The sequence below is a fragment of the Convolutriloba macropyga genome, chromosome 10 (genome assembly GCF_964194025.1).
Source record: "Convolutriloba macropyga chromosome 10, txConMacr16.3, whole genome shotgun sequence".
Taxonomy (NCBI): domain Eukaryota; kingdom Metazoa; phylum Xenacoelomorpha; order Acoela; family Convolutidae; genus Convolutriloba; species Convolutriloba macropyga.
The window spans coordinates 10,111,848-10,134,086 of NC_134477.1; the positions used below are offsets into that span (position 1 = coordinate 10,111,848).

A 22,239-nucleotide genomic window follows, 5' to 3' on the forward strand; every position below is an offset into this window, starting at 1 on the left:
TGTCTATCAACTGTGTTTTTAATATAACAAAATTCATTCAAACCCGTTCCTGAAATCGAGTTTTTCTATTCAAAACACCAGAAACTTCGGAGAAAAATTATGTAAGCCTGTTACTGGTTGTTCTTAGTCTGCTGAGACTCAAAACGAATTCCAATTTTAAACAAAACTTTCAAATAACGCCAAATTTCATTTCAAAGCTCAGTCCCAATCTCCAATGTCTACAATAAATAATTAGCGCTTTCAAAAACAACTTGCAGCGCGCAAAATAAAAATATGCAATGAATAAAGGTATAACAGGGCTTTATTTGGGTGAAAAACAGGCGAAAAATGTAAGCCCTTATCGTTGAGAAGTCAAGAAAACAAAGAAATTTTTAATCTATTGTTTAGACTTTTTCGTTGATAAGTTTTGTCCTTACATAAAAGACATCGATGGAACAAATGAGACAAAATGCCATGTACCTTTAGGCTCAGAAAACGTTCCACTACAAATTTAATGCATTTTGAATTAAAATTTGCTGGCAAACTATCTAAGTTGATAAGTAGCTAATTAGCTATCTTACCGATTCTATCATAGTCTCTTTGAAGCGCAAAAAATTGCGAAATAAAAAAAATTGAAGATAACCTATTTTTTCTCATCGAAGTAAAAAAAAAAATTAGAAAATTGATTTTTATAGAAAAAAAATAAAGAAAGTACTATTTTTTTCAATGCATCCGGCAGTTCGGCTCACTCCTGCTCCCCAATGAGAAAATAGAAAAACTATTATCAATGCCAATAAGCATAAGACCTAACGGGTAACCAACCGAGAGAAGTAGTTAAAGCGAAACTTAAATTTACCTGACGTAATGAGTAAGATATTGGACCTCTAGTAATAACCGACTAATGATCAATAAATTTCTCTGAAAAGAAGGGACCTTGGGTAGTAGCTAGATTAAGCTTACGGAGGGTAACCTATGTGGTGAATGGAACGTTCAAAGCTCACGAAATTTTCCTCGAGATAATAATAGCTCTTCCGCAGTTTCTATTATAGCGACCAGCAAATCTCTAAGCGACTAGCAAAGCTCTAAGAGGAACGAACTGAAACTTAATGCCACAACCTACAACATTACCCCGTTTCTGAGGCGAAAAGTCAAATGATCAGGCAAAAAACAACTGAAATAAAAAGCGCATTCATAATGAGGAACATGGCCTAAATGATTTCTACTTCGTTTGAAAGCAAGTAGAAGGCCTCCATTGATTCTTCAACAGTCTTCCAATGATGTTACTTTTTTGCCTCCAAAAAAGATATCGAACGGCAATAATTGAGTTTGAAATTCCCCCAATAAAATTTGATAGTTGGAACGATAAGGAGATTCATGACGCATCATAAATTCGGTAATCATTATAATTTAGCTATATCTAAGGCGTGGTTAAAGATCCCACAAAATTTCGATTGAAAAGAATTTGAGAGCTTTCCGTGAAGCGGTTTTCTCAACATAACCGACTAACGTGGGAGGAAATGCTCTGTAACGACCAGTTGGAGCTCTAATCTTTTGGAGCCTGCTTCAGTCTTAATTTTGCATAAAAAAGACCATCAATTTACAATAATTGCTTCAGACTTTGTTCGAGAGCAATTATTAAACAACTGCCCATTTGAATTTACATCTGATCTGAACCGCGTTCCATGCTTCTAAATACTGAGATTCACCGTTTAATATTGACTAATGAATGGGAAAATAATTTTGGTTAAATTAAGTTCGGTGTTCAATACATATTACTCACCCAGAGTAGTGTTTCTTCTTTCTGATTCTGGCCGATTGGTACACATTAGTCTGGTCCAGGATATAATTGCGAAGCTTATGCTCTGAAAACTGGAACATCTAAAAAAGATTATTTGACATTTATATCTAGAAGTCCCAGTGAGACGATTCCCGGTAAATCTGGCGGGAAAACCGGGAAAATTACCATTCCTGTTATTTCCTACTAAACATTCCAATTTCCTGTCAGGAAATTACCAGGAATGACAGGAAAAAATACAGATTGCCATTTCCTGCCAGGAAATGTCATTTTCCCATCAGGAAAACACCAGGTTTTTCGGGAACAAATCTAGCTTGGAAAATTAACCGCTTTTCCTGATAATTATTCCCACCAGGAAAACCAACAGGATAACCGGGTAAAATGGATACATTCCTAGCCCTCAAAAGACGGCAATTCCAAAATTTTACTGACATTTTATAAAACAGCAGCAGTTATAGCAGAAGTGTTAGTAGTACTACTACTACTACTACTAGTAGTAGTAGCAGTAGTAGTAGCCGTAGCGGTGGTCGAAATTGAAACGATTTGCCGCCATTTTCAACCATTGCCCAGGAAGATCATATTCACATTTTCCACTTGCACGTTTTTTACCTAAAAACACTATGCACCGTTTCCACAAAAATTGCTCGTTTTCGACCTCAACTTTTCTACAATTTCCACATCGAAAAAATCCCCTTTTCGACCAGGAAATACTACCTATTTGGTCAAAAAAGAGCAATTCAGCCAAAGGACTTCAGTTCAGTTGATCTCTACTAAACGGCAACTTTGGCTGTTAGAAATGACTTTTTACGTCTCGTTTTCAATTAGTAACAAAATTTTGAAATTTTGCAAACGAGACCCCGTTTTTGAAACTTTAGGATAAATATTTAGTACGAGGAATAATCATCTTGAAAGATCTTACAAGTTTCTTGCTAATAGCAGCCTATTCTTACTAAATCTTGCAAGAGTTTATAAAAGGCGAATACTTCAGGCAGTGAAATCTATAAACTGCTTTCTATAATTTTTGTGTAGACCCGGGTCAAGACGTCAGAGCCCTTTCAGCGCATTTTTTGTAAGAAGTGCGCTGAAATTATGTAAGAAAAGCGCTGTATGGGCTGAAATGCGCTGAACCTTTGAAAAGGGTTCAACTTTAAAAATTCAAAAGTTCAGCGCATCTTCACCGCACTTCTTACATAAATTCAGCGCATTTTGAGAACAATTCTTGCAAAAGTTTCAGCACTTTTTTTTGAGCGGATTTCTTACAAAATTTCAGCGCAAGTTCAGTACATCCGTAGATAAATTTCAGCGCCTTTGAGATACCATAAAAAGTAAAAATCTTTGGCGCATTTCAACAATTTCAGCTCAAATTCAGCACATCCGTAGAAAAATTCAGAGTTTTAAGAAAATCAGAGTGTTTATGTTGATAACCGGTTAATATGAGTTGCAAGGTCATCGTACCAAACTTTGCCCAATTTGTCCAGTTTGACCGGTAGTGCAGTAATGATAACCTTCCTATATTCAGATATGGACTTATTGTGCATCCAATTTTTTGGAAATTTTTCTGGAAATAGCACTTTTGCGGTCTTCCGCTAAATTAAACCAATATTCATTTTTGAAAAGCATAATTATTTTTAATACATCACAATTTTCGGCGGTCAAAAAAAATCTTACAAATTGCGTCAGAACAATTGCGTTTTTGAGCCGCAGAGCTACAGCGAGGTCAGTTGTGGTCTCATCTTTGCGTTTTTGCATGGAAAGAAGATTCGGATTGTATTTTGCGTCTACCGTCGTTATAAATTTTTGAGATTTCTTTACCCCAATTACAGGCAAGCTAATTTTCATTTAACGGTTCAGTTAAAAACAGCTCCCACATAACTCAATTAATAATGATTTTGTTTTTCGAATAATCATTTTATGGTTTAATCGTAAACTCATGGCTTTAATTGCTCCGAAACATTGTTTCCAAAAAAATTTATTAAATTCTTTTATTCTTGAGTTCTGCTGCATTTGATGTTCTCTTGAAGACTTCTAACTTATTCTGATCAATCAATCGCTTAATTTGGTTTTGAAGGAGCGTATAAAGATACTATGTAATGCTTTCAGTTGATAAATACTGGTTTTTCATAATTACAAGTTTCTGAAAAAACTATCATTTAGTTTGGATATATTAACTTTTTGACTAAATTCGCTATCTTGGCAACATTGAGAACCTCTTGTTTTCAAGGAGAAGGTACAAAAGCAAGACCATTTTTACTTTGGTTGTTGAGTTTTATAGTTCAAAAACTTTTGTAATGGTGCGTTGTTTTATAGGTAAATTTGACTTTTTGTTTTTTATGTTATTTGCAGAACAGAAAGACTTCAAACCTAAATTATTGACAAATCACAGTTAATGGTAAATGAAGACCTAATAATCTATACTAATTTTGGCGAAAAGGATTTGCATTTTTGACTTCAATGCAGTTTGCGTAAACTTGTTTGTGAAATTGAGTTATGCCTGAATTTCTTGTTATTTTGTAGTTTTTTGAATCAGATGTTAGCGCCGTTTCAGCGCATTTTTTTGTAAGAAGTGCACTGAATGCGCTAGAATTATGTATGCAAAGCGCTGTATGTGCTGAAACCTTTAAAAGGCGCTAAAATTTGAAAATTCAGCGCATCTTTTTAAATAGTTTCAGCGCATTTTGAGTACAATTCTTGCTAAAATTTTCAGCACTTATTTTCAGCACATTTCCTACAAAATTTCAACGCAAGTTCATCACATCCATAGAAATTTTTCAGCGTTTTTAAGAATACGTAAAAGCAATAAAAGTTCAGCGCATTTCTTACAAAGTTTTAAAGCAAATTTAGCACATCCGAAGAAAAATTTCAGCGTTTTAAGAAAATCAGAGTTTTTAAATTAATAACCGGTTAATATAAGCCACAATATTACCGTACCCAACTTTTCAGACTATGTTGAACGTTTTTGGTGTACTCTTTGGGAAACTATAACCGAAAGAGCATTTGGTGCCAATTGAAAAAAGGGCATGGTGACTGAATGTTCGGGGGCTTTGATTTCCTAAGTACTTAGCAGAAACAGGTCACGGTATATACGATTCTAAAGCCCGTTTCACGTTTAATCAATTGACTTTTGTCTCGTTTTGATTGGTGTATTATTACGGAAGCTTCGACTACGGAAATTTTCGACCCCAAACCTCCGAAAATGACAAAATGCTCACTGCTTGATCTTTAATTTTTCTTAAATCAGAGTGTTTATGTTGATCACCGGTTATTATGAGTTACAATATCATCGCACAAAACTTCTAAGACCATGGTAAACGGCTGCAAGGCATGTCTAGGCAGATTCTTCAATTGATGACTAGAAATTTAATTGACCGCAAATAAACAGGATCTGAATGTTTAGTAGTGTTTTTCTTTCAATTGGGAACCAAAATTAGTGACTAATAGCGCGTTCTCTCTCGCACCAGCCGGTCCTCTTCGAAATTGTTAAGGTTAGTCCTGAAAATTATTTGTGGGGAAAGTTATTCAAGATTGAATGCTGAAAATCTTAACTTTTCTCCAACTTTAATGGCTGAGTGGTGTTTTAAGCAACCAAACTGCTTTTTAGGCGCTATTTTTGTGCCTCCCAGTTACCATTCAAAGCTTCAATTTACGTCAAATTTCGCTGAATGTCGTTTTGTGTCAAAACACACAAAACATCATAACCTTTATGGCGAGATGGGAAACAACTTCCAAGTTGTTTCCCACCTCTCCATTAAGCTTTGTCGTGGCAAAGACCTCAGATGTGGACTAAAATTCACCTAGAAACAGGCTGAAATCGCTGTTTCACGTCGTTTTACGTCAGTTTCGGAGATTTTGGTCTGAATTAAGCCCCAAAAATGGAGTAAAATAAGTTTTTTGTTAATATCTGCTAAAGTATTGGACTAAATTGAACGGAAATGGTCGCATGTTGTTGCCACTGAACTGTTTTTGCTTGTTCTAGCAGGTGGTTTCTTTAACCGGCTCGGTAAAAAGTTGTTCCATGACCAATTTGCATAAAAAAATCGATATTTTTGGTAATGTTGGGTCACCCAAAAATCGATACCCCGAAATACGCGATTTACTGTACATATATGGGTTCGTTAGATTCGCCAGTTAGTGGGGAGTTTACCCATATATATTTTATAAAGTACTTTCTGCAGTTGAGGTGGCCAAATTGGGCTCTGAAGTCAGGTCACCACGCTTTTTTGGTCATTCGGTAGTGTACCTTTTTTTTGCTAATACTTCTAGAGTGCACCGATTGTGCTCATTTTTTAATATTATGCTTATCTCAAGCAGTGCTATAAACTGTACTAAGGGTGTTTATTTTTCTTTCGCTGTTTGAGAGAAATTGGCCAGTAAACTTGCCCTCGTTTTTAGCCCCAGTAGCGGTTGACACTATCCGCCACCACTTTTGAAGCTTTGAATTTTGTTACTTCGGGTGTGTTTAAATTTGTGTTTTGAATAGCCCGTCTAACGTAGATTCCGAATATGTATACTTTATATTCGGACATTAGACTCTCCGGTCATTAGATACGGTAACCTTTTTTGCTTGAAGAGTTCACCGATTGGGCTCATTATTTAATATGATGCACATCTCAAGCAGTGCTACAACTCGTACTAATGGCGTTTTTTTGTTCAACCGTTTTTGAGAAATTGGCCACCAAACTTGGCCCCAGTTTGACCTCCTGAGGAGAGAAACACTACCATGAATAGGATATTGAACTTGTTATGTATTGAATTAGACGGCGAATTTGAGTGTTTTAGAGTCTCCCCATAGATATATGTTGCATGGTGTTCCGAAGCCATGGTGTTCCATGGTCTACTTTAGCGAAACGTCAGTCGGATTAGACCAAATTCTTCATTTGGTAAGGTACCTTTATGTTGGAATATCTCCTCTTAGAGAACCGATTTTTGATCTGATTCTTGAATTCAACTCAACTTGAGCCGAAATTGAATCCCTGAAAATGGCGTTTTGTTTCTTTCAGCCGTTTTCGAGAAATTGGCCAGGACACGTACCCCCATTTTGACCAATTCGTGTCCAGTACAATTGGTGTATCTACATGTTACACTATCAAAACTGGCTATTTTAGACTCGATAGTTAGTTCATTAGACTCGTTAGATAATGGGGGTTGTCCCCATATATAATTTACAGGTGGTTATAATGAGTGGTTATTGGTTATAGTACAGAAACAGGACCCGAAATGGGTAATTTAGTACAGTACCTTTATGATGAAATATCTCCATATATATTGATACGATTTTTAATCTGTTTGTTCATTTTGACTCAGCTTGAGCCGTGCTTGAAACCCTGTAAATGGCGTTTTGTTTCTTTCAGCCGTTTTCGAGAAATTGGCCTCGACACATACGGTCATTTTGACATAACCGTGTCCGGTACGTTTCGCGTTTCTGTGAAATATAATAAGCAGACTTCTGCTGTGGAGAACCGTTGCACAGGGCCTATTTTGTTTTGTACCTATGGCAGTTTACTTTTTTCCCTAACTTTGTGGAAACCATAATTATAATTATTATTATTTGTAAAGTGAGGGCCTCGGGCCCCCCATGCGGAAACTTCCCGCCCCGTTGAGACGCCGGTTAGTCGGTTTCCCCCCGCTGGGTTTTCGTGTACCTCATGTTGGGGACGTACTAGGTCGAATTTTCCAAGCGTCTGTTCCGTCTGGTTCATACCCCCCAAAAAAAGTAGGTCTGATACATGAAAATATCATATTCCATATTATCCAAGTGATGCTGAAATGAGATATATTTGTTTGTTTTTTGGTACATTTTGCCTTTCACTAAGTTGTACCAGTCTCTGAAATGTTATGTATATCAAAATTCAAGAAAAATTGGAAAATTCCAATGAAAGTAGCAATTAGTTTTAAAAAGGACTCTTCTCTCGAAAGTCTTCTTTTTCTCAAGACGTAGGTGGTATGAGATGTTTTTCGGAGTTTTTAGTAGTTCCCAGCCTGTACAATCTGTTTACAGTCTGATGTGAGCCTAGAACCGGTCCAATCGATAAACTTGCCGGAAAAATTGGAAACTTCTTTGTCAGTAGAAAAGTCTTCTCTTTCTCGAGATGTAGGTGATATGAGATATGTCTGCTTTTTCTTAGTTCCTAGTAGTTCATCAGTTTGTACCATCTGTATTAAATCTGATTTGAGTCTAGATTCGGTCAAAATGTTCACTTTCCAGAAAACTTGAAACTTCAATTTGTCAGTAAAAAAGTTCTCGAGATGTAATTGATACAATATATGTCTAATTTTTCGCAGTTTTTAATAACTTTCTAGGCTGTACAATCTGTTTGCAGTCTGACTGGAGCGTAGTTTTGGTCGAAACAGTAAACTTGCTGGAAAAATGGAAACATCTTTTTGTGAATATAAAAAACCTTCTCTAAAAGTCTTCTGTTTTTGGAGATGTTGATGATATACGATATCTGTCTTTTCTCAGTACTTAGTAGTTCATCAGTATTTACCATCTTTATTCAGTCTGATTTGAGTCTAGATATTGCCAAAATAGTCACTTTCCAGAAATCTTGAAACTTCTCTTTGTCAGTAAAAAAGTCTTCTCTAAAAGTAAACTTTTTTCTCGAGATGTAATTGATAAACGATATGTCTTTTTTCGCAACTTTTACTAATTTCCTAGGCTGTACGATCTGTTTCCAGTCTGACTTGAGCGTAGTTTTGGTCGAAACAGTAAACTTGCTGGAAAAATGGGAACATCTTTTTGTCAGTAAAAAGTCTTCTCTAAAGTCTTATTTTTCGAGATGTAGATGATATAAGATATCTGTCTTTTCTCAGTTCTTAGTAGTCCGGTTTGTATCAACTGTATTCAGTCTGATTTGAGTCTAGATATGCCCAGAATGGTCCCTTTCCAGAAAACTTGAAGCTTCTCTTTGTCAGTAAAAAAGTCTTCTCTAAAAGTCTTTTTTTTCTCGAGATGTAATTGATATGAGATATGTCTATTTTTTCGCAGTTTTTACTAATTTCCTAGGCGTTACGACCTGTTTGCATTCTGACTCAAGCATAGTTTTGGTCGAAACAGTAAACTTGATGGAAAAATGAAAACATCTTTTCGTCAGTAAAAAAAGTCTTCTCTAAAAGTCTTCTATTTTTCGAGATGTAGATGATATAAGATATCTGTCTTTTCTCAGTTCTTAGTAGTTCATCAGTTTGTACCATCTGTATTCAGTCTGATTTGAGTCTAGATATGGCCAAAATAGTCACTTTCCAGACAACTTGAAACTTCTCTTTGTCAGTAAAAAAGTCTTCTAATTTTCGAGATGTAGATGATATAAGGTATCTGTTTTTTCTTAGTTCTTAGTAGTTCATCAGTTTGTACCATCTGTATTCAGTCTGATTTGTGTCTAGATAAGGTCAAAATGGTCCACTTTCTAGAAAACTTCTTTTTTGATCAGTAAAAAAGTCTTCGCTAAAAGACTTCTTTTTCTCGAGGTGATGCTGAAACAAAATTTATTAGTTATTTGGTTCTTTTTGTTTTTCCATAGGTTTTACAAACTATATGCAGCCTCATGGTTATAGAAATTCGGGCAGAATCGGAAGTTTGCAGTAAAATTTGCAATTATTAAAAAAGAAGACCTTTTTCTCGAGATGTAGGTGATATAAAATATGTCTGCGTTTTCTTAGTTCTTAGAAGTTCATCAGATTGTATCATCTGTATTCAGTCTGATTTCAGTTTAGATATGGTCAAAATGTTCACTTTCTAGAAAAAATGAAACTTCTCTGTCAGTAAAAAAGTCTTCTCTAAAAGTCTTCTTTTCTCGAGAAGTAATTGATATAAGATTTGTCTATTTTCGCAGTTTTAGTAATAAACTAGACTGTACAATCAGCTTGGAGTCTGACTGGAGCGTAGTTGTGGTCGAAACAGTAAACATGCTGGAAAAAAAGAAACTTCTTTTTGTCAGTAAAAAGTCTTCTCTAAAAGTCTTATTTTTCGAGTTGTAGATGATAAGATATCTCTGTATTTTTAGTTTCTTCAGTACGCTTTGTGATCTCCTGATCTAAAGCAACTATATGTTGCGTTATCTGTTTCAAACTGAGAGCAAAATCGAAAAATTGCTATTTAAGTTGCTATTAGTAAAAAAGAAGACTTCTCTCGAAAGTCTTCTTTTTCTCGAGATGTAGGTGATAAGAGATATGTCTGTTTTCTCGGAGTTTTTAGTAGTTCCCCAGTCTGTGAAAACTTTTTACAGTGTGAATTGAGCCTAGAATCGGTCTAATTGGTAAAATTCGTCAGAAAAAAACTTCTCTTTGTCAGGAAAAAAGTCTTCTAATTTTCGAGATGTAGATGATATAAGGTATCTGTTTTCTCTTAGTTCTTAGTAGTTCATCAGTTTGTACCATCTGTATTCAGTCTGATTTGTGTCTAGATAAGGTCAAAATAGTCCACTTTCTAGAAAACTTCTTTTTGATCAGTAAAAAAGTCTTCTCTAAAAGACTTTTTTCTCGAGGTGATGCTGAAATAAAATTTATTAGTTATTTGGTTCTTTTTGTTTTTCCATAGGTTTTACAAACTATATGCAGCCTGATGGTTATAGAAATTCGGGCAGAATCGGAAGTTTGCAGTAAAATTTGCAATTATTGAAAAAGAAGACCCTTCTCTCGAAAGCCTTCTTTTTCTCGAGATGTAGGTGATATGAGATATGTTTGCTTTTTCTTAGTTCTTAGTAGTTCATCAGATTGTACCATCTGTATTCAGTCTGATTTTAGTCTAGATATGGTCAAAATGTTCACTTTCTAGAAAAAATGAAACTTCTCTGTCAGTAAAAAAGTCTTCTCTAAAAGTCTTCTTTTCTCGAGAAGTAATTGATCTAAGATTTGTCTATTTTCAAAGTTTTAGTAATAAACTAGATTGTACAATCAGCTTGGAGTCTGACTGGAGTGTAGTTGTGATCGAAACAGTAAACATGCTGGAAAATGGAAACTTCTTTTTGTCAGTGAAAAGTCTTCTCTAAAAGTCTTATTTTTCGAGATGTAGATGATAAGATATGTATTTTTAATTTTTTCAGTACGCTTTGTGATCTCCTGATCTAAAGCAACTATATGTTGCGTGATCTTTTTCAAACTGACAGCAAAATCGAAAAATTGCTATTAAAGATGCGATTAGTAAAAAAGAAGACTTTTCTCGAAAGAATGTCTGATTTGAGTAAAGATATGGCCAAAATGGTCACTTTCGAGAAAACTTCTCTTTTCATCAATAAAAGTCTTCTTTTTCTCTAGGTTATGCTGAAATGAGATATATTATTTTTTGGTACTTTTTGTCTTTCCATAGGTTGTACCAACTATTTGCAGCCTGATTTATATCAAAATTCCGGCAGAATCGGAAGTTCGCAATAAAAGTTGCAATTAGTAAAAAAAAGACTTCTCTCGAATATTCTTTTTCTCGAGATGTAGGTGATATGAGATTTGGAGATGTCTGTTTTTTTTCGGAGTTTTTAGTAGTTCCCCAATCTGTATAGTCTGTTTATGTTCTGATTTGAGTCTAGAATTGGTCTAATCGGAAAACTTGCGGGAAAAGTGGAAAATTCTCTTTGTTAGTAAACAAAGTATTAAAAGTCTTCTATTTCACGAGAAGTAGGTGATATGAGATATGTCTGCTTTTTCTTAGTTCTTAGTAGTTTATCAGTTGTACAATCTGTATTCAGTTTGATTTGAGAATAGATATGGCCAAAATGGTCACTTTTGAGAAAACTTCTCTCTTTTCATCAATAAAAAAGTCTTCTCTAAAAGTCTTCTTTTTCTCGAGGCAATGCTGAAATGAGAGAGATCTATGTTTTTTTTGGTACTTTTTGTTTTTCCGTAGGTTGTACCAACTATATACAGCCTGATTCCTATCCAAATTCTGGCAGAATCAGAAGCTCGTAATAAAAGTTGCAATTATTAAAAAATAGGACTTCCCTCGAAAGACTTTTTTTACTGACAAAGAAGTTTCCACTTTTCCGGCAAGTTTACCGATTAGACCGATTCTAGTCTCAAATCAGACGGAAAACAGATTGTACAGCCTAGTTAACTACTCAAAACTCTAACAAAACACACATACTTCATATCACCTTTTTGTATGCAGTCTGAATTGATATTAGATTTTCTGAAAATGGAGACCTTATCAGAAAAATGGAAACTTTGTCAGTAAAAAAATTTCTATGTAAGTCTTCTATTTCTCGAGATGTAGGTGATATAAGATAGGTCTGCTTTTTCTTAGTTCTTAGTAGTTTATCAGTTGTACAATCTGTATTCAGTCTGATTTGAGAATAGATATGGCCAAAATGGTCACTTTCGAGAAAACTTCTCTTTTCTTCAGTAAAAAAGTCTTCTCTAAAAGTCTTCCTTTTCTCGAGGCAATGCTGAAATGAGATCTGTTTTTTGGTACTTTTTGTCTTTCCGTAGGTTGTACCAACTATATACAGCCTGATTCCTATCCAAATTCTGGCAGAATCAGAAGCTCGTAATAAAAGTTGCAATTAGTAAATTTTTAGTAGTTCCCCAATCTGTATAGTCTCTTTATGGTCTGATTTGAGCCTAGAATTGGTCTAATCGGAAAACTTGCGGGAAAAGTGGAAACTTCTCTTTGTCAGTAAAAAAAGTATTAAAAGTCTTCTATTTCACGAGATGTAGGTGATATGAGATATGTCTGCTTTTTCTTAGTTCTTAGTAGTTCATCAGTTGTACAATCTGTATTCAGTCTGATTTGAGAATAGGTGGTATAAGATTGTCTGTTATTTCGGAGTTTGTAGTAGTTTCTCAATCTGTACAGTCTGCTTACAGTCTGATTTGAGTCTAGATATGGCCAAAATGGTCACTTTCGAGAAAACTTCAAACTTGCCGGAAAAGTGGAAACTTCTCTTTGTCAGTAAAAAAAGTCTAATCTAAAAGTCTTCTATTTCACGAGATGTAGGTGATATGAGATATGTCTGCCTTTTCTTAGTTCATAGTAGTTCATCAGTTTGTACTATCTGTATTCAGTCTGATTTGAGTATAGATATGGTCAAAATGGTCACCTTCCAGGAAACTTGAAACTTCTATTTGTCAGTAAAAAAAGTCTTCTCTAAAAGTCTTCTATATATCGAGATGTAGGTGATATAAGATAGGTCTGTTTTTGGGGAGTTTTTAGTAGTTCCCCAACCTGTTCAGTCTGTTCATAGACTGATTTGAGCCAAGAATCGGTCTAAACGGTAAACTTCTCAGAAAAATAGAAACTTCTTTGTCAGTAAAAAAAGTCTTCTCTAAAAGTCTTCTAATTCTCGATGTAGGTGATATGAGATATGTCTGTTTTTTCTTAGTTCTTAGTAGTTCATCAGTTTGTACCATCTGTATTCAGTCTGATTTGATTCTAAATATGGCCAAAATGGTCACTTTCCAGAAAATTTCTTTTCATCAGTAAAAAAAGTTTTCTCAAACGTCTTCTTTTTCTCGAGGTGACGCTGAAATGGGATATATTAGTTTTTTTGGTACTTTTTTTTCTTTTCTATAGGTTGTACCCACTATATGCAGCCTGATGGATATCAAAAATCCGGCAGAATTGTTAGTTTGGAATAAAAGTTGCATTTATTTGAGAAGAAGACTCTTCTCTCAAAAGTTTTTTTCTCGAGGTGAAATGAGATAATCAGTTTTTTCCGTACTTCTTGTTTTTCCATAAGTTGTACCATCTCTTATAAAAGGTGATGTATATCAAAATTCCAGAGAAATTGGAAAGTTGCTAGGAAAGTTTGATTAGTAAGTCTTCTTTTACTCGAAGTCTTCTTTTACTTGAGGTGGTGGTGAAATGAGATGTATAAAATCTTTTACTTGAGGTTGTGGTGAAATGAGATGTATAAAATTTTTTCTGTACTTTTTGCCTTTCCCTAGGTTGCATCAAATATATGAAGCCAAATATATATCAAAATTCAAGCCGAATTGGAAGTTTGCAATAAAAGTTATATTAAAAATTGGAAAGTTGCTAGGAAAGTTCGATTAGTAAAAAAGAGAACTGTTCTCTCGAAAGTCTTCTTTTTCTCAGTTTGAAGTTGAAATGAGAAATATTAGTTTTTTGGTAAGTCTTGCCTTTCACTAAATTGTACCGGCTCTAAGAAAGGATATGTATATCAAAACTCAAGAAAAATCGAAAAGTTGCTATAAAAGTGGCGATTAATAAAAAAGAAGGCTCTTCTAATAATAAGAAATAAATTTGTTTCTGCGTAATCGCAGCAATCGGTTTTGAGTCTTTAACGGTAGCCTGTTTTCAGCTGTCCTTTTTCTTATTATTCCCCACATTTCAGACTGCTTTATGAGAAGCTTTGCTCTTTTTGTGACTATGGCCACTTTTTTTGCGTCTTAAACTTTCACGCGGTACAATCATTGCAGGTGGTGATAAAATGATATATTACTTTTTTCCGTACTTTTTGCCTTTACCTAGGTTGTACCAACTTAATTCAGACTGATGTAAATTCCAGCAAAATGGAAGTTTGGAATAAAAGTTGCAATTATTTTCAGATGTCTAAAATGTTTTCTTTTCCAGTCAGCAAACTTCCTAAAACATCGTTTTCGCAGCAACAACATGACAAAAAATTTGCGGAATTAAAGAGAACCAGGAATTTTCATTTCCACTTCCCCACTGTTCAAGAACATAACGAGATAAAAGTGGACGACACCGCAGAGAAACTTCCGATATCGAAACGTCTGAAATAAATTAGAAGTAAACCATAAACCATATCCTGCTGTCTATATTGTATGCTCATTTGATAAACATTGTGTCGAAGTTTCCACTGAAATTGGCAAACGGGTGCAAAGTGCTGTGAAAAAAAATGAAAAATCTTTCGTTTTCTGTGAGAGATGTTTCTCAGAAATTGGGCGCAACATCAACGCAGTCCAATAACAGCGTGAATCTTAGCTCGAAGGAGAAAAGAAAGGCAGCGGAACTAGAGGTAACAAAAGTTGATTGTGAGGCAAGTTCAGTAAGATTCAGATGAGGGCGAAAACACTACTCTGGATGCAATGAACCCTGGAGGAAATTCGGATGTGGAAGCCATTGACAACGTTAATGAAACGTTGAAAGACGTTGTTAAGATGTTACAAGCTTTCCGCCCGCAGTCGAGAAGCTTACGCAATATTGCTCAATTTTCAGCACAGGAATTGTCAGAAGCTGATGCTGGAAACCAGGGACCTTAATGCGAGGAAGTCTAGGTTGGGGATTTTATTTTAAATTTTGGGCCGGGAAAAACCCCATCGAAGTATGCGCGTTTCCTAGCGCAACAAATCTTCTCGCATGTTCACTTATCGGAGGGCTCGATAGATCCGCAAAGGACGGTTTCAAAACCACCTCTCGAACGCGAGAGAGCAGATAAGTTAAAAAGGCTGTGCGAGTCTCGTTTTCCAGGACAGTGGAGTGAGGGCAAGCTGGCTGTCGATGAATGCTGCCGAGATGCAAAAAAAGCGCCCAAGAGAAAACTGGAGAAAGAGGAAAATGTAATAAGTGAAAACCAACAAAACAATCCTGAAAAGAAAAAAGATTGTTATGTCTACCGAAACATTTGAAGTCTTGAATAAACGATGTTGTTTTTACTAAGAAGATTTCATTTTATTGTTGCTCATTTTTGTTTATATTTTGATGTTATCTTCTTTCTAAAACAAACTGCTGCCTATAAGGTTCAATTCTTCATTTTAACGCATTACAAAAACTCAACGTTGTCTTCATCTTTGGAACGTATTTTAAATCTCAATCAGTGTGAAAGTGCTGTAATATCAAACATCTAGACAACATTTTGTGTATCCAAATTATGTCTTCCAAGAGCTCTTCTATTGTACATCAGTTGTGTTCTTTACATGCAAAGTTGTTCACTATTTTGAGTTCTGTTTTTCATTTTGTCAGGGATTTGTCAATCATAAGTTATCTCTTAACCTTTCTCAAACTCTTTCCCAGTTATGACTTTTACTCAACTTTCTTAACAGAACTTGGCAATCTTAATTTATATTGCCATCTTTAACTTTTCTCTCACCCTGTTTCTTATCTTAACGTGTCAGTCTTGCTTGAGTTCATATTGATCCCTTCAGTTTTTATTCCTTATCAGACCAGAAAATGCCTAGTACGAAACATTAATATCTCAAAATTGTTTATTCCAGCTAGCACTTAGGACTTCCTATGTTTAATTGTTTTTTCAAGCGCGACAGCTTTAATTGTCTTATTTTTAACTGCATTTTCAGTTAACATGCCTAGCAAGTGCAAAAAAAACAACTCACTAGCGAAGCGTGGAAAAGCCGAAGCATTAGATGTTCTCCGAAAGACTACAAAGCTATTGAAAGAAGAGCTGACAAAGTGCAATGTAGAAAACATAACAATTGAAGTTGTCGTGAACAAACTGAGAAGAGGGTTGAAGTCAAAAGTGACTGCAGTTGTGACACCGAGTCCGATAACAACTTAGTCTCAATCTTCTTCCTTGGACATGGAAAACAATGCGCCTGAAACAACAAACAATGGATGTGTTGATAGTTCTCTAGCCCTTAAATCCAGTGAAAAAGTTTCCATATACTTAATAAACTGTGCGAAAGCAGTCTTTAGTGATGAGGAACTGAAGGCTGGAATCATAAGTCCGCAAAAGCCGTCTACTCGGAAAATTTTGGATCCCATTCGCGTCAATAATAAAAAAGAGGTGAAGGTCAGGTTTCCAAACGAATGGGAGGAAGCTCGCAGATTAATCAACCAACATTGCAGGAATATAAAAGCAAACAGGAATAACACTCCCACAGTTGTTAATCTATTGGCGGAATAGTGAGTTAATTGAACATCGCACTGATCGAAGTCTTATTTAAACAGTGATGATTTACAATGCTGTTTGCCTTTGATTTTCATTATCATTTTTTGTTCATTTTATGATGTTAACTTTTTGAAGGAACATGCCTATAAAATCCTCCTCATTCGAACGTATTTTAAACTCAACTTATGTAAAGGTGATGTAACCAAATATCTCGACATGCTTTAGTTGTATCAAAATCTATCAGTTGTGTTAGTTACATGAGAAGCTGTTCACAATTTTGCATGCATATTTTCACTTATCTGACTGAACTTGTCAATCACGTTTATTTTACTCTGATGCTTGAATTTAATTACAATTTGCATTACTTGCTTGTATAAGGATGTTCTCTTCATATTGGAAACAACTTTTTTTGTTGTGTTCATCAAAAAACTAATGTTGTGTTCATAGTTTTAACGTATTTTGAATACTTAATTTACGTAGTGCAGGAAAACGCATTTCTGAGTTTGTTCCGACTTGAAAATCTTGTCCACTACTCAACGCCGGCTGACTTCTGATTCCATGTCACAGGAACATCTAACTTTATTTTTGGCGCGAACGAGTGGACATAACGGAAAGGTATTTTGAACACAAACCTGACATCCCATTTATAAATTATCTCTCAACCTTTCTCTTCACTTAACTTGTCAACCGTAACTTATCTTTTCAACCTTAAAATACCTTTCCGCCTATCTCTTAGCTTAACTTATGAATCTTGCGCTTTTTCCGTTGAAACTAACCACATTGATCATCTTTTTTTCCATATCAGACCTGGAATGGTCTACTACCAAAAAATTTTATATTTCGAAATAGTTAAGACTTAGTTCTTTTAAAGTTTCGGAATCTAAATTAACTACCTGCGCATTTCATTTGAAATGGCCGTAAACAAATTATCCAGAAATTTGTTTTTTTTAGTTGAAATGTCTTATAAAAGAAAAACTATCCAAAAGAACTCTCATAAGGATGTGGCCTTGGCTCATCGTTTTGCTACCGAATATAAAACTCCTCTTCGGGAAGTGTCTGATTACACACGTGTGCCTTTAACAACGCTGCGGAAGAAGTAAAAGCAAGAGACAAGAGAGATCCCTTCAAAGACAGTTTTTGATGCATAACGCGAGAGAGTTTTGCTCGACGAACTGATGTCTCTAGATACTCTGAAAAAATCACTGAAGCAGGTACGGGGTTATGTCCATTCGTTCGCGCCAAAAATAAAGTTAGATGTTCCTGTGACATGGAATCAGAAGTCAGCCGGCTTTGAGTAGTGAACAAGATTTTCAAGTCGGAACAAACTCAAAAATGCGTTTTCCTTCACTACGTTGTTCAAACTGTAAAGTTAACGTGAAAAACTTTGTTGCCGATTTTAAGTGTTGCTATTCTTGCCTGAAATTTACCTGCGATAACTGTTCTGGCGTGACTAGCCTGTTTTCCAACAACTACAAAGAATAACGCTCTCGCAGTTGTTAATTAATGGCATAGTAGTGACTTTTGATTTAACATCGCGCTGCTCGGAGTCTTATTTAAACAATGTTGATTTGCTATGATGCTTGCCTTTTAATAAAATTATCAGTTTTGTTTATATTAAGACGTTCTCTTCTTTTTGAAACAATTTCTTGACATGCTTTAGTTGCATCAAAATCTATCAGTTGTGTTAGTTACATGTGAAGCTGTTCACTATTTTGAATGGATAATTTCACTTATCTGAGACTTGTCAATCATGTTTGTTTTACTCTGATGTTTGAACTTAATTACAATGTGCATTATTTGCTTGTATTAGGATGTTCTCTTCTTTTTGAAAACAACTTTTTTTCTATGACGTTACGTTCATCGTTTTAACGAATTCTGAATACTCAATTTACGTGAATGTGTTGTATTATTTTGACAAGCTTAAGTTGTTCCAGTGTATATCAGTTGTTGTCTGGTTCACATATTAATCCTTTCACTATTTTGAATTCTCATTTCTGTTTGCCGGGGAGTGTACTCGTCAATCATATGCTATCTTTTAACCTATTTCAAACCTGACATCCCATTTATAATTTATCTCTCAACCTTTCTCTTCAACTTGTCAATTGTAATTTTTCTTTTCAACCTTAAAATACCTTTCCGCCTATCTCTTAGCTTATCTTATGAATCTTGCCCTTTTTTCCCTTGAAACTAACCACATTGATCATCTTTTTTTCTATATCAGATATGGAATGGTCTACTACGAAACGATTTCATATTTCGAAACAGTTAAGAGTTCGTTTTTTTTGAAGTTTTGGAAGCTAAATTAACTACCTGCGCCCTTCGTTTGAAATGGCCGTATAGAAATTATCCAGAATTTTTTTTTAGTTGAAATGCCTCGGTCTTATAAAAGAAAAACTATCAAAAACAACTCTCAGAAGGATGTGGCCAGGGATCATTGTTTTGCAACCGAATAAAAAAATCCCCATCGGGAAGTGTCGGATTACAGACGTGTTCCTTTAACAACGCTGCGGAGGAAGTTAAAGCAAGAGACAGAAGAGATCCCTTCAAAGACCGTTTTTGATGCAGAACGCGAGAGTTTTGCTCGACGAATTGATGTCTCTAGATACTCTCATGAAAAAATCCCTGAAGCAGGTACTGGGTTATGTCCACTCGTTGGCGTTCTGGCTTGAATAGCCTGTTTTGCAAGAACTGCAAAGAATAACGCTCTCGCAGTTGTTAATCTAATGGCATAATAGTGACTTTTGATTTAACATCGCGCTGCTCAGAGTCTTATTTAAACAATGTTGATTTGCTATGATGCTTGCCTTTTAATATGATTATCAGTTTTTTATATTATGATGTTCTCTTCATTTTGAAATAAACTTTGGCCCATAATCTCATTCGAACGTATTTTAAACTCAAATTATGTCATTGCGATGTACCCAAATATCTTGACATGCTTTAGTTGTATCAAAATCTATCAGCTGTGTTAGTTACATGTGAAGGTGTTCACTATTTTGAATGAATAATTTCACTTATCTGAGACTGGACTTGTCCATCATGTTTGTTTTACTCTGCTGTTTGAATTTAATTACAATGTGCATTAATTGCTTGAATTAGGATGTTCTCTTCTTTTTGGAAACATTTTTTCTATGACGTTACGTTCATCGTTTTAACGAATTCTGAATACTCAATTTACGTGAATGTGTTGTATTATTTTGACAAGCTTAAGTTGTTCCAGTGTATATCAGTTGTTGTCTGGTTCACATATTAATCCTTTCACTATTTTGAATTCTCATTTCTGTTTGCCGGGGAGTGTACTCACCAATCATATGTTATCTTTTAACCTATTTCAAACCTGACCTCCCATTTATAATTTATCTCTCAACCTTTCTCTTCACTTAACTTCTCAACCGTAATTTATCTTTTCAACCTTAAAATACCTTTCCGCCTATCTCTTAGCTTATCTTATGAATCTTGCGCTTTTTTCCCTTGAAACTAACCATATTGATCATCTTTTTTTCTATATCACACCTGGAATGGTCTACTACGAAACAATTTCATATTTCGAAACAGTTAAGAGTTAGTTTTTTTTCAAGTTTTGGAAGCTAAATTAACTACCTGCGACCTTCGTTTGAAATGGCCGTATACAAATTATCCAGAAATTTGTTTTTTTTTAAGTTGAAATGCCTCGGTCTTATAAAAGAAAAACTATCAAAAAGAACTCAAAGAAGGATTTGGCCAGGGCTCATTGTTTTGCAACCGAATAAAAAATTCCTCTTCGGGAAGTGTCTGATTACAGACGTGTTCCTTTAACAACGCTGCGGAGGAAGTTAAAGCAAGAGACAGGAGAGATCCCTTCAAAGACCGTTTTCGATGCAGAACGCGAGAGTTTTGCTCGACGAACTGATGTCTCTAGATACTCTCATGAAAAAATCCCTGAAGCAGGTACTGGGTTATGTCCACTCGTTGGCGTTCTGGCTTGAATAGCCTGTTTTGCAAGAACTGCAAAGAATAACGCTCTCGCAGTTGTTAATCTAGTGGCATAATAGTGACTTTTGATTTAACATCGCGCTGCTCAGAGTCTTATTTAAACAATGTTGATTTGCTATGATGCTTGCCTTTTAATATGATTATCAGTTTTTTATATTATGATGTTCTCTTCATTTTGAAATAAACTTTGGCCCATAATCTCATTCGAACGTATTTTAAACTCAAATTATGTCATTGCGATGTACCCAAATATCTTGACATGCTTTAGTTGTATCAAAATCTATCAGCTGTGTTAGTTACATGTGAAGGTGTTCACTATTTTGAATGAATAATTTCACTTATCTGAGACTGGACTTGCCCATCATGTTTGTTTTACTCTGCTGTTTGAATTTAATTACAATGTGCATTAATTTCTTGAATTAGGATGTTCTCTTCTTTTTGGAAACATTTTCTTTCTATGACGTTACGTTTATCGTTTTAACGAATTTTGAATACTCAATTTACGTGAATGTGTTTGTATTATATTGACAAGCTTAAGTTGTTCCAGTGTATATCAGTTGTTGTCTGGTTCACATATTAATCCTTTCACTATTTTGAATTCTGATTTCTGTTTGCCGGAGATTGTACTCACCAATCATATGTTATCTTTTAACCTATTTCAAACCTGACATCCCATTTATAATTTATCTCTCAACCTTTCTCTTCACTTAACTTGTCAACCGTAATTTATCTTTCCAACCTTAAAATACCTTTCCACCTATCTCTTAGCCTATCTTATGAATCTTGCGCTTTTTTCCCTTGAAACTAACCATATTGATCATCTTTTTTTCTATATCACACCTGGAATGGTCTACTACGAAACAATTTCATATTTCGAAACAGTTAAGAGTTAGTTTTTTTTCAAGTTTTGGAAGCTAAATTACCTACCTGCGCCCTTCGTTTGAAATGGCCGTATACAAATTATCCAGAAATTTGTTTTTTTTAAGTTGAAATGCCTCGGTCTTATAAAAGAAAAACTATCAAAAAGAACTCAAAGAAGGATGTGGCCAGGAATCATTGTTTCGCAACCGAATAAAAAATTCCTCTTCGGGAAGTGTCTGATTACAGACGTGTTCCTTTAACAACGCTGCGGAGGAAGTTAAAGCAAGAGACAGGAGAGATCCCTTCAAAGACCGTTTTCGATGCAGAACGCGAGAGTTTTGCTCGACGAACTGATGTCTCTAGATACTCTCATGAAAAAAATCCCTGAAGCAGGTACTGGGTTATGTCCACTCGTTGGCGCTAAAAATAAAAATATATGTTCTTGTGACTTGGAATCAGACGTCAGCCGGCGTTGAGTGGTGGACAAGATTTTCAAGTCCGAACAAACTCAAAAATGCTGCTATTCTTGCCTGAAATTTATCTGCGATAACTGTTCTGGCTTGAATAGCCTGTTTTGCAAGAACTGCAAAGAATAACGCTCTCGCAGTTGTTAATCTAATGGCATAATAGTGACTTTTGATTTAACATCGCGCTGCTCGGAGTCTTATTTAAACAATGTTGATTTGCTATGATGATTGCCTTTTCATATGATTATCAGTTTTTTATATTATGATGTTCTCTTCATTTTGAAACAAACATTGGCCCGTAATATTTTTCTCATTCGAACGTATTTTAAACTCAGTTTATGTCAATGCGATGTAACCAAATATCTTGACATGCTTTAGTTGTTCCAAAAATTATCGGTTGTGTTAGTTACATGTA

The 22,239-nt window shown here is 35.1% G+C and overlaps 1 protein-coding gene across 1 annotated transcript in view; it reads right to left on the reverse strand.

Moving 5' to 3' along the window:
• LOC142348528 (uncharacterized) overlaps positions 1-22,239 on the reverse strand; it is an 81,326-nt gene that overhangs the window by 36,098 nt on the left and 22,989 nt on the right. The window contains exon 8 of the mRNA XM_075399901.1: positions 1,760-1,857. Within this exon, the coding sequence (XP_075256016.1) occupies positions 1,760-1,857 (98 nt within the window). The remainder of the gene's footprint in view (positions 1-1,759; positions 1,858-22,239) is intronic.